The 17,139-nt window shown below is 45.6% G+C and overlaps 1 protein-coding gene across 3 annotated transcripts; it reads right to left on the minus strand.

The window, feature by feature from the left end:
* Positions 1-7,020: 7,020 nt before the first annotated feature.
* On the minus strand, positions 7,021-17,133 carry BOD1 (biorientation of chromosomes in cell division 1). 3 transcript variants are annotated; one of them, XM_036847723.1, is made up of 4 exons: positions 16,525-17,057; positions 12,828-12,952; positions 8,739-9,007; positions 7,021-7,826 (listed from the first exon to the last, which is right to left on the minus strand). In XM_036847723.1, the coding sequence occupies exons 1-3, from the start codon at positions 17,014-17,016 to the stop codon at positions 8,812-8,814; spliced, it is 813 nt and encodes a 270-aa protein (XP_036703618.1). In that variant the 5' UTR covers positions 17,017-17,057; the 3' UTR covers positions 7,021-7,826; positions 8,739-8,811. The 3 variants fall into 3 exon arrangements, with proteins under 3 accessions (XP_036703618.1, XP_036703619.1, XP_036703617.1); XM_036847722.1 differs by having other exon boundaries at positions 7,054-7,826; positions 8,811-9,007; positions 16,525-17,031; XM_036847724.1 differs by lacking the exon at positions 8,739-9,007 and having other exon boundaries at positions 16,525-17,133.
* Between the last annotated feature and the right edge of the window lie 6 nt (positions 17,134-17,139).

Genomic DNA, 17,139 nt, shown 5'->3' on the forward strand with positions numbered 1-17,139 from the left:
TATAGGCCCTGCTAGGACCTTCTCCATATCTCACGCTGCCCCTCCCTCTCTAGCTCCAGGACTCAGCTCTGCTCCACTCCACGTGCCCCTCCTGCTGCCCATCTTTCTCCCTCTCTTCCTCTGCCTCAGGTGGGAGAGGCCTGCATCCCCCTGGAGTGGTAAGTTCCAAGACTTGGGTGCAGCACAGGGAAGCAGGCAGAGCCACCTTCTTCAAGCTGGCTTTGGTTCAAGGCCGTGCCATCCAAGAGCTGGCTGGGGTGAACACAGTCCCCGTGTGGTCCAGCTTGTCTCCCTGGAGTTCTGTGTCAGGGTTTGGGGCCAGAGGCTCTGCTGATCATAAAGGACCACTTTGCCAGCATCAACTGTGCAAACATCTCCTCGTGGACTTGTAAGGAGGTGGGAGCCTGGGCCAAGGCAGGAGAGAAGTGGTCCTGGGTCTCCAGGTTGCATAGGACTCATCTTACAACTGCAAACCACAAAATGTTCCCAGGGTGAACTTAATGAGGAAAAGGGCAGTGACGTAACACAATACTCCTTTTACGGCGATTTCAGCAAATAATGTTCTCTGTGTTTTCATCCACGCTTGCCAAGCGTTTATGGAGAGATTTGTGCTTGGAATGGACATCAGTGAAATCCTAGCTTATTAATAACTTATGGAATATAAATAAGTTTCTGTTAGTTTCCACAGCTTGTGGACTTTCGCCAAACTGGTGGGTATTTTCCAGGTGGTATAACTTGGTGATGAGGAATATGCAGACATCAGAAAGACAGGCGGCCTGCCACCCAAGGGGCTGACACTGAGCCATGGCAAGAGGACCCAAAAAGTGGATGGGGGCGGGGTGGGGATGATGAGACAGCATGAACAAAGAAAAAAGAAAGAGTGAGCTTGACCCCAAGGCCTCTCTCTGTGGTCCACACCGTCCGGGAAGTGACCCTACTGTTTCCTCTTGCGGACAGGCCTGAAGTCGGCCAAGCCACCTGCTTCACCGGGCAGGGGCTGTCACGTGGTGTGGATTCGATTCCACTGCTCTTGCCGTTTCGTCTCTTCATTGTCACCATCCGCTGGCCCATTCATACCATAGGACTTTGAAGTGGGGATCAGGTCAAGGGTTTGCAAAGTCACAGGGCCACCAGGTGGGACTGAGCAAGGTAAGTGTGCATGGAGATGGGAGAGTGGGGGCAGAAGATCAGAGTGCGGTGCCGGAGCCAGAACAGGGTGAGGGGTGTCAGTGGGAGCTTGAGGTGGTGACAGTGATGGGAGATGGGTTCTGAATAGTGGTACTGATCCAGTGGAAATGTGTTTAGGATAATGGAAAAGCAATAGAAAAATAATTACTCTTAAAGGAAGGAAGGAAACTGAAGGTCTGCAGGTTAATGGTAGTAATGTATTAATGTTAATTTCCTGATGCTCTTATTGTGGCTATGTAGGAGACTGTCCTTGTTTGTAGGAATTACATGTTGAAGTACTTGGGGGTGATGGGGCATCAGGTCAACAACTGCTCTCAAATGGTTCAGGAAAAAGAGTTATTTGTACTATTCTTACAACTTTTTGGTAAGTTTGAAATCATTTCAAAGGAGAAGGAAAAAGCTTTAAAAAGTTATTAAACATCTACTAAGCGTCAGGCATCTTTGCTCAGTGCTGTGGTTGAAAGCTAGGCTTTGCAAAATGTGCTGTGTGTATGCCACGGAATATTATACAGCCTTAAAAAGGATGGAAATTCTGACACATGCTGCAATATAGATGAACCTTGAGGACATTATGCCGAGTGAAATAAGCCAGTCTCAAAAAGACAAATATTGTACGATTTCACTTACATAACGTACCTAGAGCAGTCAGACTCACTGAGACAGAAAGTAGAATGGCGGTTGCCAGGGGTTGTGGGAGGGGGAATGGGGAGTTATTGTTTAATGGGTATAGAGTTTCAGTTGGGGCATATAAAAAGTTCTGGAGATGGATGGTGGTGATGTTTGCATAACAAGATGAATGTACTTAATGTCACTGAAAAAATGGTTGAGATGGTAAATTTTATGGTATGTATATTTTGCCACAATAAAAGAAACTGGAGGGGGAAAAAAAGCTAGGCTTTGGAGGTGAACAGCTTCTCAGCTCTGACACTTGTTACTGAGATCTCAAGTGAGTGCTTGTTTCTTTCTTTGTTACTGGTGACAAGAACACTGTCTTCATGGTGCAGAGTCAGAGACCCCATGGGGAAGCCCTTCGTGTAGCGGCTGTAGTGGACAGCATAGAGCAAGTTCTCAAAACAGACTACCTCCTCTTATTCTGATCATTATGCATCACTGACTCCATAACTCCGCAGGGCGGCTGCCGTTTTCCCCACTACCCCTCCTCCCACCTCCCAGACTTGTGGACTATTCAGCCCCCAGCCCACTATCTTTCCCTTCCTAGGAACTTCTTCTGTGGACAGTTAGAGAGGTGGAGTGTATCCCAGCTGAAGACAGACATGAAAACTTACATGCTTATATATGCACAGAGTGTCTCTGGAGGGGTCTGTATAGACCGGGTAACAGCGAGGGTATCTGGGAGCCTGGAGGGACACGGTGGGAAACTTCTCCTGTTAAACCCATTCGTACCCTTGGGATGTCTTCCCACATACAAGCATTATTCCTTTAAATAAATAAGATAATTAGCTGGATCAATCAATCAAACAAATTACCCAAAGAGGGGCCCTCAATGACAACTGAGTTCCTTTTGGAGGATCTGTCTTTAGACAGATAAGAGGAGTTCAGAGAAAGCCTCTCCCTGCACTTGCTCTTTTTCAAGGGCCTACAGCTCAAAGTAATCAGTGTACTGAAGCAGCTTATTTTGGGGAGGCACGTCCTCAACTCCCACCATCATATTTTGGAGCGGCATATTCTGCTACCCTTCACTCTCATTTACAAAACGTTAAGCTGCATACACTGATTAGTTCCACAGATAAGCCTTCTTCTGGCCTTGGCTTGGGGAGACTGCCTCTTGGGGCACCTCTGAGAGGCTTCTGAGAACACTGGGTGCTGGTTTCTGCCTGCTTCCTCCTTGTACCTCACACCCGCCTCTCCATGCCATCTACATCCTGTCACCCTCATGCATCCTTGGGTGGTTCTATGTAGACACCCAGACAGGGATGTGAGGGAACCGCAGACCCCCCTCCTATCTTGAAAATTCTAGAACCAAGATCGGGTAGCTTAACAATCTAGTCTCATGGAAAATTAAGGTCTAGAAGACAGCTAAAGAGATGTTTTTGAATAATTTAAAATAATCACAAGATAATGACCCTCTAGGGCAAGTACTTCCGACTCAAATGTCCTCAGGGGCCAGCAGGGTGATGGAAATGGGTGAAGACAGCCAGTGGCATCTGCGTGTCCCACTCATCTGAAATGGTGTGCTGCTATCAAACTTGGGCTGATTGTTATCCAGTGGGAATATGAAAGTGTTTCCAAACCTTGACATTTTCCTTTAGGAGCCAGAAATACAGATCTATATGGAAATCTCCCCATTTAAAAATATCGGTAATTAATAGACAACGGTCAAAACTCCTTGGCCAATAGAACATGGTTAGAGGGCACAGCAGAGCAGCCTGTCAGTTGGCAAACTCTGCCCTGTGACATGCACTTAAGTGAGGGGAGCAAAGGCTGGCTAGAACTAAGGGCATGTGTTGAGATGTAGAAGGAGGTCAAGTTGATTTGATTTGGGCCTACCTTTGGAATGAAGGGAGGACCCCGGAGGACTGACAAGCTGGAACTTGTTCTGTTAAGTAATAGGGTGGCAGAGTAGCAAACGGCAAGGGGGACGGGGAAATATGGGCTTTGAATTCAGAGAGGCTTGGCTTCAAACCTTGTTTCCCTACTTAATAGCTGTGTAATGAGTAAGATGCGTCACCTCTCTGAGTCTTGGTTTCCTCATCCATAAAAGGGAGGATAGATCCTACCTAACAGGGTCATGAGAATTAAATGAAGTTGTGCCTACGAAAATGTCTACCACCTCGTAAGTGCCTAGTTCACTCGCTTCTTCCTTTCAAAGGTTTGTGAGTGAGGATGATACTTGATGAAAGCAGTGTTTCGGGAGGAATGGCCAAATGGCAGCTTGGAGACTGGAATCAGAAAGACTGGCTAGGTCTCAGGCGGTGTGACCAGTTTGAGAGGACAGGTAATTATTACTGCACGGCCTTGGAGTTGAGCCCATCCCCAGGGACAAGACCATAAAAGCTGACCCACTGGCTCCTCCACGGGTAAGGTGATGGACAGTGTGCAATGCACAGTGCCAAAGAAAGCTTGGCTGCGCCAGCTTTCCCGTCTGCTTCCCACCCCACCTTCGGCAGCCTCAGGGCAGCCGAGGGAGGCAGAGCCTGGCCTCTGGCCAGTGCTGATCCAGACGTGATTTTCGAGCCCAAACCTCAGTGCCAGCCTCAGGCACCAGCCAGGCCCTGACCTTTGCTGGGTCCCTGCACATCTCTATCTTTAGGAGCCTCTGAAGGCCTTTCTGCAGAGCTCCTGGCAAAATTCTGAGCTGCTTAGCAAACTCATCTTCAGAGGATGGCTTATAGCTTTTGAAAGCTTAGGAAGTTTAAATTACATGCAGACATTTCTAAGCCAAAATGGCCAAATGCACAGTCCTTGCAAGGGACTAATGGGAGAATTAGCAAAAAAAAAAAAAAAAGAGAGAGAGAGAGAGAGAGAGAGATGATAGTCTTGCACCTCAGGAGCAGAAGAGACACTGACTTTATACACTATGTAGACACTATGTTTATCCACTCATCTAAGTAAACCGTCATTACCAGTCAGCATCACTGACTTTCCAAAGTTGTCCTGAAGTGAAAATGACTTTTAGTGTGCATCAGAATCATCTGGAAGGCTTGTGTGCCCCTTCACCAAGTCTCTGAATCAGTAGATCTGGGATCAGGGCTGCATTTCTAACAATTCCAGGGTGATACTGATGCTGCTTGCCGGTGGTTGGGTGGTATGCTTTCAGAAGCACTGCTGTAATGAATCTGCTAGTATTTATTCAGCCCACAGTGCTAATGAGTGTTACAGAATGCATGGGAATCCCAACATCCATCCCCTGATGAGTAGACGGAAGTTAATGTTAAACGACAGAAATAGGATAAAACAATGATTGATTGAAAATCTGATCTAGGAGCCACAAACTTCACTATAAGCCAAGAAAGAGTTAAGACAGTCACGACCAGGTGGACATGGCGGTTTGGCAATACCAGTCAAGCACTTAGGCTGGTAACTGGGAACATGCTGGGGGCGATCGTCTCCAGTAGTAATTGTAGACACTGCCCCAGGTCAAAGAACTGGACTACAAAAATGAGCATGCGGTTCTTCGTATCACTGTGACTCTAAGGCTTTGATGGTTTCTAAAGGTTGGTAATATTTGGTGATGTCTTACAAAGGTCTTCACGAGGCTTTTGCAAATTGCAGTGGTTTTTCCAACTATAGGGAGAGAAGCCTTGAGGTGCGAGACAACTAGATTCTTGTTTAGGAGTGAATATAGCAAGGGTGTTTCGGGATGAGATATTTTTGGTGGCCTCATCTTCCTCAGGGAGGAATTCTTCTACCTTATCTCAGAACACACGTATTTTCTAGGCTCTGCATGCCTAACCTAATACACAAGCATGAGGACTCCGCTGAGAATGCAAATAGGCTTAGCGGGTGACCCGTTATTAAGGAGAGGGCAGAGGTGGCTCTGGGCTTCCCAGCCCCTCTGGTGCTGTTTGTCTGGTCTCATTTTCCCGGCCTGCTGATTTAACTACATTTGCTCAAGGGAATATGGGCACTACTTCCATTTCAATTCGGCTCAGCTAAGAGTCAAAGTCAGCCCTCTGTCCCAACAGTAGTGATGTTTAGTTACTCCTGTAATCTGATGATTTCATTTGAAAAAATTATCTCTAGTCTAGAGTGACTTAGTGGCTGTAACACTGATTTACAAAAAAAGAACAAAATTCCTTGGTATCTTGGCATATTTAACATTCTGTGAAAATTAGGGTGTTTCTCATCAACTGGTACACCCTTCTCTAGTAATGGAAAAAAAGAAAACTGAGATGGACCAAAAACCGTCCACCAAAAAGCATACACAACAGTCACTTGGGCTTTTGTGGGCAGGACACCTTCTCTGGGTTGCTCTATTCTGCCCTGTCACTGGGTTGAGGTCGGTGTTGGATGGGCAGGATTTTGGCCGGGTCGACAGAAAGGGGCTCTGCTGAGGCCTCCCTCTGGTGGCAGAGGCCTCCCAGGGAAGGAGGCTCATGGTCTTGAAGAGGGGATTCTAGTCTGACAAGCTTCCTTGCAGAGCATAGGACTGCTAAGACTGGTCATTGCATGTTTACCTATTAGTGGAGTGAAGAGGACTAGAGGGGCCCTTCTCTGGGTACTGAGGACTTGGTAGTTGAATCCCAAACTGAAAAGGACACCAACCTGTTTCAGCTGGAAGTAGAACACACTTCAGAAGTAACTGCCGCCTGCCCTAAACACGTGGTCAGCTTGCTTTAAACTAAGGGCACATGTTGCCCAAACATCTTGCTAAATATGGAAGTGCAGTCCTAACTTACAGGTATTGATGGTAAAGGTGGAAGTCTAAACAGGTTAAAGTCTGAGTAACAATATCCAGGAGTAGATTCAACTAAGAACGAAAGACACTTAGTTTGAAGTAATTTTTGATATCATCCAAGGCTTGGGATGCAAAATGCCGAGTCATCACCTGGAACCTGTCAGAAACACTCTCAGGTCCTCCCAGAACTTCTGAATCAGAATATGCATTTTTTTCTTAAAATCCCCAGGTGACACTTCTGCTAACAAGTTTGGGAAACACTGATAGAACACACTATGCTCAACTAAAGACCGGCATCAGGAATAGTCCGGGGAAGAGAGGAACGTCTTGCTCACTTCCAGCTACACCCACTAGCTGCAGGACGACGGTAGTTCCAAGGCATGTCTACCAGCCCTTCACTGCCATTAAGTCGTGCTGTGCACAGGAATGGCATGCAGGCCGAGGAAAAAGGTTACACTGCGCGCCTGGGGTCTAAGAATTAGTCGAAGCTTCAGAGTATCAAATGATTTAATTACAAAACTTAAGCCACTTGTTAATTATTCACCTTCTAAAAAACACAAACATGAGAATAAAATAAACACACCCAAGACTCACTAGCCCTTGCAGGATAGGAAGAAGCCCTGGATAGAGAGCCTGCAAATGTTTTTCCTTATACCTAAGTCTACATTTCCTCATGCATTCTAGGGTCCCGTGTTTTGACACCTCTTACAGGGGAAAGGAAACGGAAGCTAAAGAGTCATGGACAAGAGGGTCACGACAACCTTAAAGCTATCTGATGCTAATGGCTTGTACACTCTTATTTGCAACTCTGAGAAACAGTATCAAATAAGCATTGTTAAATACCTACCCCTGGCTAACCTTTACTGTCATTCTTTGAAATTGCATCTTTGGGACTGGTTATGTTCCTTCATTGTAGCTCTTGCTTATCCCCAAGAACAAACCCAAAATTCATACACAGTCTCTAAGTTCAAGTACAAAGGTTTGTTTCAGGACAACCCCAAGTTGATGTAGTGTTTCTTAATGTATCTGTAGTGTCTACTAGGTGTCACCCCTTGGACAGGCTGGCCAGAGGGCAGCACGACGTGGGGCCCACATGGTCAACTCTGCTACTGGCCCACTGGCTCCCTACTTTATCTGGACATCGCCCCACAGTCAACGTTGAATTGTGAAGTCAGTGATGACCTTGGCCTGTCTTCACTCTGAAGTTGTACTCTTATGTAACTGAATCCAGTTCTTCACCATTAATTCAATGGAGCTTCCAAAACGTGTCAGGCATATTCTAAAAAGAAAAGATAATCATATCAAAATGTTAGTTTTGTGTTATGTTTAATTTTATGTCCCCAAAGGAATTAAACTAGAAAGAAAGACTTGAAATGAATGTTTTACACTCCATAATGGAATTGAGGTCTTCTCCTAATATAGATAGGTACAAAGGGACAATTTCTCTCGAGTGCCCCACATGAGCCTGATGTTCTCACTTTGTTCACTCACTGATGCTTATTTTATTTATCAAAAGTAACAGACATCTTAAAGAATCTTATAAAGAGAACACCGAAGTAGAATGAGGGGATAAGGCACACCCTGATGGTTACCAACAATGGCTAAGTTAAGAGTCCGCCACTGCTTACTTGGTGATTGCTGCTTATGTTTACTAATGTCTCCCAAGCTCTGCAAAAAGCACTGTTTTCTGCATCTAGCTGATTTTTAAAATTAAATTTCAAATGTAAAAAAAAAAAAAAAAAAAGGAGTGCTCATATCAGAAGAATCCCACGGTAACTGACAATGGTGAATTGAAATCCTTACTAAATACAAGGAAACCCAGCAGGGCTTAAAGCAGACCCTGAGCCCCATTTAGGATGCCGCTTTAGAATGCATTGCTTGATTTTATATAAAAACTGTAAACCCAAGTTAACTCATGTCCAGGGGACAGCCTCATTTAAACAATTTCAGAACAACAAGACTTTCATCTGAATTTGCCTTGTGCACGCCAATCATCCCAGGTGGTTTCTAACGAAACATCTATTCACAGCTTAAACGTTCAGCTCTCCTGGCACAGAAAATCATACTCACGGACACAGGAAAACATTACTAATTAGTTCTCAGTAAAAAATGACTCATAACAAAATGAAGTCCATTTGCAGTAAATACTTTTCTGAATAGGCAAGAAACATGACCCTCAATAATGGCTTACCCCTTTTCTATCCATTTTCTATATCTATAAGCCAGAGGTGAATGTTCCTGGACAAAAGATGGGATACTGGACCTTAGGAAGCATCCTGGGATGGAGCTGGAGGGTCCTGGCTTTCAGGCTCTGGAGGGGGTGCTGGCACAGCTTCTTTTTTCTGGGCCGCCAGGAACTCGTGAATTGCTCGTTCTATCTGTGGCCTGAAGATGTGGTTTAGTTTGGGATCCACCACCTGGGAAATAATTCTGTCCACTCCAGCTTCCAACATCCCTGACCTTGAGGAGACAAATAGATCATTCCATTATTTAGCCTCCAAGTGTCATGGGAGAGCCCAATAAATGTCCACCTGGTCCGAAGTACAGCCCCTTGAGGGAGTTCTTTCACAGGGCGGTCCACTTACCACACAGGGTTCAAGCAATGATATCTTTAGAGGGCAATTCACGACCAGCGGCTATCATTATTCCTAATTCACAATCTCATCCACTCCCACCTCAACCTTGTACAAAAGAACCAAACAAAACTGTCCCAGAGACAAAGAGCAAGTAACAATACGGTAGGAAAGAACCGACGGCACGGGGAGAGTTGAAAACCTCAATCTGTCAAAGCCAGCAAGCCTCCCACTTGACTCCATTTCCTTCAGTATCTATCCTCTCACAAGTCAAAGCGGGAGAAGCAGCTTCCAGCAGCAACCTGGCTAGTAAGCCCTAAGTCTTATGCAACACAAGTCAGTCAGGGCTGGGGATGTTTACAGCATCACCAGCAATTCAACAAGGCCCTCGGCTGTGGTTGTTACCTATGACACATACTAGGTAACCTGGAAGCAAACAAGGAAACAGACAAGAAACAGACTGGTTCTCAGCTCCTAATGGGCTAAAATACATCCCCGATCCTTTCTGAAATAGAGCAAAAATTAGTCAAGATGTCTATATTCAAACACCAGGGGTGGGTAGTGAGGAAGATTACGGTCATAGGAAACAAATCTCATTTGAAGAGTTTGGAAAATAGTCCATGCAGGGTCACACTGAATTGTTCTCCTCAAAGGATTAAAACAGTCAAATACCATCACAAGCATGGTGGACAGGTTTTACTTACTTTCCTTTAGACTTGAGTTCTTAGGCCATTCAAGCTTTTGCTTGGGTAAAAATAGGTCCTGCAGTAATGGGGCAAATGGTGTGTCAGGGTACAGCCAAGGAGACAACTGGGTGAACACACACAGTGATAAGTGAGATGAGAAACAGGCCTTGAACTGGTTAGGCTGAGTAGTGAATAAAGTGCTTCCTAGATCCAGTGGTAACTGACAGCTTATCAACAGAAAGCCTAGATGTAAACAGACCACCACTAGAGTACAAGGGCACTTTTGGGCAGACCCCAACAGACAATGTGTGCCCTTAGAGATGAGCACCGTGGAACACAGAGAGGTCAGCAGCAGGCCATGGGTCGGTGGGGAAGCAAAGCCACCTCTCCTTAGGCACAAGCCAACGGCTGTCCACCTACACCACCCTGCTTCCCAGGTCAGATTCACAGGGGTCTTTACTGGAGGTGAAAGCCTGACCAAGGAAAACAAAGTACCAAGAGTGTAGCTCCCTTTCTTGGAGATTTTAAAAGTGTTTGGAGAAAACAGGATCTTGTCAGGAGCCTAAAACAGAAGGTGAAATGAACAAATATGCAGTTAAAAGACTTATCAGTCATAATTAGGTTCAACAGTAGAGGCTGATTTCCTGTTAAGCCCTCCACACTGCAGAACTGGGATACAGCTTCTGGGCCTGAACGGCCAGGCCAGCCAGCCAATGCTGAGGGCTGCAGTGTTTCATCTATAGGGTTAAGCAGCAAATCCTCACTTTAAAACTTCATTAGAATTTGCCTCGAATTCAAAATGTTAGCAAGAATCAGAGAAATGTCTCAGTATCACATCCAAATTCATGTTTTCAGGTTAAATACATTCTAGATCAAATCAAAAAGGAGGAAATATTTACATAGGTGGTAAAACTATGAAAAAAAAGCAAGGAAAGAACGACCATCCAACTCAGAAGTATGGTAACCTGAGAGGAGGAAGGTATATCAAGAAAGGAGGGAAGCAGGGCCGGGGTGTTTTGCAGGGTGCTGGTAAGTTCTATTTCTCAACCTGGGTGGTGACTACAGGGATGTTCTAGTTACTTGTTATACTGCATCTCCGTTCTAAGCACTTTTCTGTGTTACATTTCATATTAAAGGTATATAAAGAGAAGCGCCACATGCATACCTCAAGAATGACATCATTGTGCATTAGAAATTAACAGTAATGTTGACAGTTTTCATACTATTAATGGCACCCTTTCAAATATTTCAAATATTTGGTGTTTTGATTTAGTTTCTTAATATGCTTGCCAATCTTTTAGAAGGTAGGGTTAAAAAAAAAGTTTCATCTGATTTGTTACTACAGCTGTCAAACAGGTTTTTTGTAAGCATTAGCAGTAACACATATAGGGACCAGTGCCAGACATGAAATAGTTGCTCAGTAAGTAGAAGCTATCGTCCCCTTCTCTCTGAATGATCCCTGTGCCACAGTCTGCTCCCTAGAGAAACAGAAAGGCAATGGGTGATAAATCCAGAATGACAAAGCACTGGGCATCTTTTGGTCTCATGCTTCCTCCCTAACTCTGAGAGCTTTTATAAATTTTAGTTTCGTTTAAAAAGATTCAGATTTCATCAGCCGTACAGCCATACTGAAAGTGCCAGCTTGTTAATAAGCATCCTTTTCTATTTTACAAAACTTATTTTGCAATTATATATCCATAGAAAGTTGCAAAGAATTACATAGGGAGGTCCACGCACTCCTTTACCCAGCCACCCTGAATGCTTGTACTGTGCACAGCTGCAGTACAATATCAAAGCCAGGAACACAGGCAAAAGGAAAAATTCTGTAACTATGTGTGGTGATGGATGTTAACTAGACTTACTGTGGTGATCATTTCACAATATATACAAATATTGAATCTTTATGTTTGAAACTAATTATACCTGAAACCAATATGCTGTATGTCAATTATACCTCCAAAAAAAAAGGGGGTGGGGGCAAATACCCAGAAAACCAGCACGGGTACTCTCCTGACCTCGTTTACATCTCAGTTACAGCTGTACTCATGTGCGTCTGCGTGGGTAGCTCTGCACAAGTTTATCATGAGGAGCTTCATGTAACCACCACCACAATTAAGATACTCACCTGTACCCCACCCCCTTCATGCTACCCCTTTCTAGCCACACTAACCGGCCCCCCTGACCCTAAGCCCTAGCAGTCACTAATCTATTCTCCATCCCTATAATTATATGTTAGTTCATGAATGTTACAGAAATGGAATCGTGCACCACTACATTTTTGATACTGAGTTTTTTTTCACTCAGCACAATTCCCTGATATTTCTGTTTTTAAAGAGGAAGGCCTCACAAGCTTTTAGATATTCTAGGAGAGATAGTGGATCAAGAAAACCTGAACATAAGCGCTGGTATTAAGAGCAAAAAAAAGGATTCTGAATGGATTAGAAAAAGCTTATCTTAGGACACTGGATTTCATGAGCCACCACCACTTTTGTGCCAGTGACACTGAGAAGTCACTTGGATGAGCAATCAGTAGCACCTCATTAACTAAGGTTCAGTTTGCTACTGTGAAGAATGTACTTTAATAAGACTCCATGCTTTCCTGAAAGCTGCCATTACACTTTAGAGGGGCCGTGTGGATTCAGAAAATTTGTGTAACCCACACTGACTTGTGAGAAGATCCAGCTGCTCTTGCCCAAGACCCAAACACTGATGTATCGGTATGAACTCCAGCGTATGTTCACATTACACTGAAAACTTCAGAGAGTATGAAATATGTCTTACAATTTGGAATATCTTTCCTGGTAGAGGTGTGCATGGGGGGCCTACGTGGGTAGCAAGAATTTCAATTGAGTTCTTTGCTTACTTGAACCTTAATTTTAATAGGGGCGGGGTCTGCTGTAACTTGTATGTCATATTTGCTGGAAAGTACCATGCACCTTGACCAAACAGTGCCTTGCACTGGCCTTCTTGTGAGTCACACTTGTGATTACTGCCTTTTCGCTCTCAATTCTGCTTACTTACTGAACCACACTCTGCCTCAGACCATTTCGCAATTGGTTTTTGTTCATCGTAGGATTCCACTCCTGCTTGTCCAGATGTGTTGACACAAAATTATCCACTTTCTGCCTCAGGTTTTGGTAAGCTGGCTAAAATATTAAAAAGAAGGGGCAAGGTCAGAAGTTACATGCACCAAAGTTTTGGAAATTAGTCATTCAGAACACTGCTTTTCATAGAAACGCAGAATTTCAGGTCCTTAAATACACTCCCATCGTGTCCATGAAGATCACCACGCAGCATGGCAGAGCATGGATTAATGACCAACATGTGTGCCTGCTTCATGGTGGGTAGGTACAATGCCAGATGCTTTATCACCCCACTTACTTTTCAAATAACTCTACGAGGGAGGTCCTATTGGCTCTCTCCTGCTCTCATGTTAGAGGATATAGGCTTAGAAAAAGTAAACAACTGGCCTACAAGGCTAAAATGTGGCAAAGCCAAGGTGAGACCCAGGCCGCTTCCAAACCCAAGGAAATGGGTTCTAGTCCAGCTCCACTGCTTACTAGCTCTCTAACTTTCAACAGGTCAGCCAACCTGAGTCTCAGTTATTTCTGTCTGTAAAACAAACATTACTGCCCTGCTTACCTCATAGGGTCTTCTTGGCAACAAGCAAGGCCTCAGGAAAGTTCTCTGCATAAAATGAAGGGCCACCCAACCCTCAGCATGACTCATGAATGCAGACTGAAGTCAAAGCCTACGGAACACTGGGAAAGGCTGAAGGGAAGCAAAACTTAAGTCCCAAAAGGAGCCTGAGAGGCACTTATCGGTCTCAAATGTTCTAGACCCAACTAGGATCAGAACAAAATCAGAAAGGAACTTGATGAACACAAGGAATCCATGTGAACATAAGGAATGCATGTTCTAAGCCTCCAAGACCTTCTGGCACCACCAGCTGTTCTTCTCCAAACCAGGTGTAGCAGTGTGCACTGCTGTTCACACTTCATTCCTCTCTCCTCCCACTGTGGGCAGAGAATACTTCCCTACCCCAGTGACGCTGCGTTTAGCAGTGTGATTTGCTCTGGCCAACGGGGTGTTAGTGACAAGAGGTCCTAAATGTGGCTGTGCCACCTGGCTTGGCTCTTGTACTCTGGTGACCTTTGATGAGGGTATGTCCTTTGCAGCCCCTGTCCATTTGGCCTGGGACCTATAGGATGAGCACATGTGCAGCAGACCTACCCCAACCCACAGCTTGGACCCAAGCCCAGGCCACCTACAGCTGAGCACCAAGCCTATCTAGATCAGAGGAACTTTAGCTGACTTGTAGCCCCATCAGCAAGAGAACAAATGCTTGTTATAAGTCACTGAGATTTGGTTTATTATGTAGTGTTACTGTGACAAAAGTTTGCTAACAGTCAGGTAAGTGAAACTGACAAAGGACTCAATAGGTCTCAATTCCATGAATGGGCTCTCCCCAAAGGCCGTGACTCACAGACATAAAGACTCTCCACCAAACCTGGAGACAGTAAGGCAGGGAGACGGGTGAGGACTAAAATTCACAGATACCCATGTACTGTCTGCCTGGCAACTCCTTTTTCCTGGTAACCATCTTCCCCTCTTCATTACCCAATACTGTGGGTAGGGCAGTGGGTGCCATGTTCTCCTGGCTACAGGGGTGGGTGCCTACCCGTGTTGAGACAATGCAGACACTTCCTGGGATTTTTTGAACTGGAGCTGTTTCTAGAGGAAGAAGCTGTAAGATGTCACCAATAGATACTAGTAACCAAATGGATGACTGTGCTCTGCAGTGACAGTTAAAAGGTTATGAAGAATAGGCATGAGAGACAGCCCTAGCGGAGCATCCCTGGTTCCAAATGCATCCCGACCCTTCTGGCAGTTTGTTCGTTCTATCTTTCCTTAGATCCCATGAGCCAACAGATTCTCCCCTTTGCTTACAGGAGTCAGAATTAGATTTGTAGCTTTTAACCATTAATACTGATACTATACCTTCTATGATTCAAAACAACTCACCCAGTTTTAGACAGAAACGGTTCCCAGGGAAAAGGACAAAGGACAGCTAATGTCACCACCAAACCTTAATAGACCCTGACAGTATAGAATAATCCCTTCAGTTCATGAAGTGAAAGGACCTAATGTGCCTGCCACTAACATTTTATTATACTTACTATCGCCATCTCCCTCTCTTCTTCACCTATCAGTTTGTTCTGTTTGTTTATATTTTGGATGCACTGCAAAGTAAATTACAAACACCATCAGTTCACTTTTCCTTAACTGTTTGCAGTCTGGGGCGGAGCCTAACAAGATGTAAATCTGACAAGCTGTCAGGTGATGCTGATGATCCAGGGGCCACACTTTGAGAACCACGGGACTAAAGCAACAAAGGATGTGCCTAAAACACACTATCTTCAAGAATGAAGACAACCAGGTGACTACCAGAAAGAATATCTGAGGAGATGTTAAGTGGTGAAGGCTCCAATTCGCTCTCCCCCAACAGATTCTCAATACCGATTTAAAGAAATGTATACTACATTGATCAAACTGCACAAAACCCAGTGAGACAAATGAAACATGAGTGGAGAACTTGCAATGGGAAGTTGAGAACACCTAGTCCTGGAAAAGGTGAAAGCTCTGTCAATATGTACCTGGGAACCTTAAATAAGGAAAATTAAATACTCCATTTCAAGGATAGCACTTCTCCTTGAGTTTTTAATCTTGGAGAATAACAGCATACACCACTTACTATTTATACTATCTGGTCTACGTTTCAGTTTTTTACCCTAGAATACGATCTTTGAGGACTGGGTAGTGACTTGCTCGTTCCTGTATCCACAAACCCCATCAATAAATGTTTAATGGGTACATGGACAAGGTCTTTCCGTATTTTTAAGGCCTAGTTTTAAGCTCACTATCTTGCTGTGAGGTACGCAAAGGATTTCCATGATAGGCTCAGAGAGAAGAAATCACTTCCCTCTAGCGGCCCATTCGGTAACAGAGCCTCCTAAGTCTACAACCACAGTCTTGTCGGAGAAGCTTCTGAAAAGGGAGTAAACGAATATTCCAGCAACTGCTGTCTGTCTGACACTTAACACACGTGACTTCACTGAATACAAATGAACCTTGGCAAGTAGGTAAAGTGAAACAGCATTGTACTAGCTGTTGACTTGGTTGACCTATGGCATTAGGATCTAAAATAGGCACCAAATCCCTTTCAATCAATGATGGAGAACAAAATAGGGCGCTGGTTCTACAACAATGTACCTTAATTAACTGTGCATGCAGGTCTGCAAATCACTAAGCTAGAGAAAAAGAACAAAGAGTTATTACAGGCTGATGATTGTGTATTCAAACTATTCACGCTTACTTACCTGGTTTTCTCCACTGTTTTTAACGTACTGAGATTTGTTCCTGAGGGCCTTAAAGGAGTCCCATCTTGGGAAAGACAGGAGATAGGCTGTGAAACCGGTACTGGATCCCCAAGTTGAGAGATGCGACTGGGCTAAGTCGCACACAGTAGTGATGGGGCTGGGACCCGAACCCACGTGGGCATCCCTCAGAAAGCTTCCTATACTGCCCTAAGCGGTCTCCTCGCTGCTGACATTTTTAAGGTGTCTTTTGTTTTCCTCTCTCCTTTGGAAATGTGAAATGCAACCCTGGCAGCCTCATGCCCAGTCCGGCCCGCCTGAGCCCCGGCGGCCTCATCTACCTTGGTGTCCACGTCGGCCAGGCAGTCCCGGCGGAAGCTGTCAAACAGCCCCCGGCTCTTGAGCTGCTCCACGATGAGCGCGATGAGCTGCGGGTCGCCGGGAGGCAGTGAGGCCGGGTTGATGGGGCCGCCGCTCCCACCGGCCCCCGTCGCGCCTGTCGTCGCCCCCGCCGAGGCCTGGCCGGCGCCGCCGCCGCCCACCGCGCCGGTGCCCCCCTCCGCCCCGCCGTCCGCCATAGCTGCGCCCCGTGCCCGCGAAGGAGACTGAATACGGATTCCTCTCAAGGACAGAGGGCCTGGGTCGTGTAGAGGTGGCCGAGGGGCAGGAGGAGGAGGCGGCGGCGGCGGGGGAGGAGGAAGCGGTGGCAGCGGGGACGGCAGCGGCGGCGGCGACGGCAGGTTCTGAGGCAGCAGAGGTGGTGGCAGAGGCGGCAGAAACCGCCCACCCCATCCAGGGCGCTCTCCGGGTGACGACACCGCCGACCTCTGCATTGTGGGGCAGGAGGTTTTCCGGCAGTCATCTCCGGCTTTCTTATAGGCAGAGGTCTGGCCGACGGAAACTACATCTCCCGGCAGGCTCCGGACTCTCGTCTCCAGTTTGCGGGGCAGTATGGG

This window comes from Balaenoptera musculus, chromosome 3 (genome assembly GCF_009873245.2).
Source record: "Balaenoptera musculus isolate JJ_BM4_2016_0621 chromosome 3, mBalMus1.pri.v3, whole genome shotgun sequence".
Taxonomy (NCBI): domain Eukaryota; kingdom Metazoa; phylum Chordata; class Mammalia; order Artiodactyla; family Balaenopteridae; genus Balaenoptera; species Balaenoptera musculus.

Bases quoted from the DNA above. Each gene is read 5' to 3' on its own strand.
- BOD1 (XM_036847723.1), bottom strand. From the start codon at position 17,016: ATGCAGAGGTCGGCGGTGTCGTCACCCGGAGAGCGCCCTGGATGGGGT. The intron at 12,953-16,524 runs GTAGATGAGGCC...TTAATATTTTAG, and splicing joins TGGCCGACGTGGACACCAAG to CCAGCTTACCAAAACCTGAG. The intron at 9,008-12,827 runs GTAAGTAAGCAG...TGTCTCCTCAAG, and splicing joins CTGAGGCAGAGTGTGGTTCA to GTCAGGGATGTTGGAAGCTG.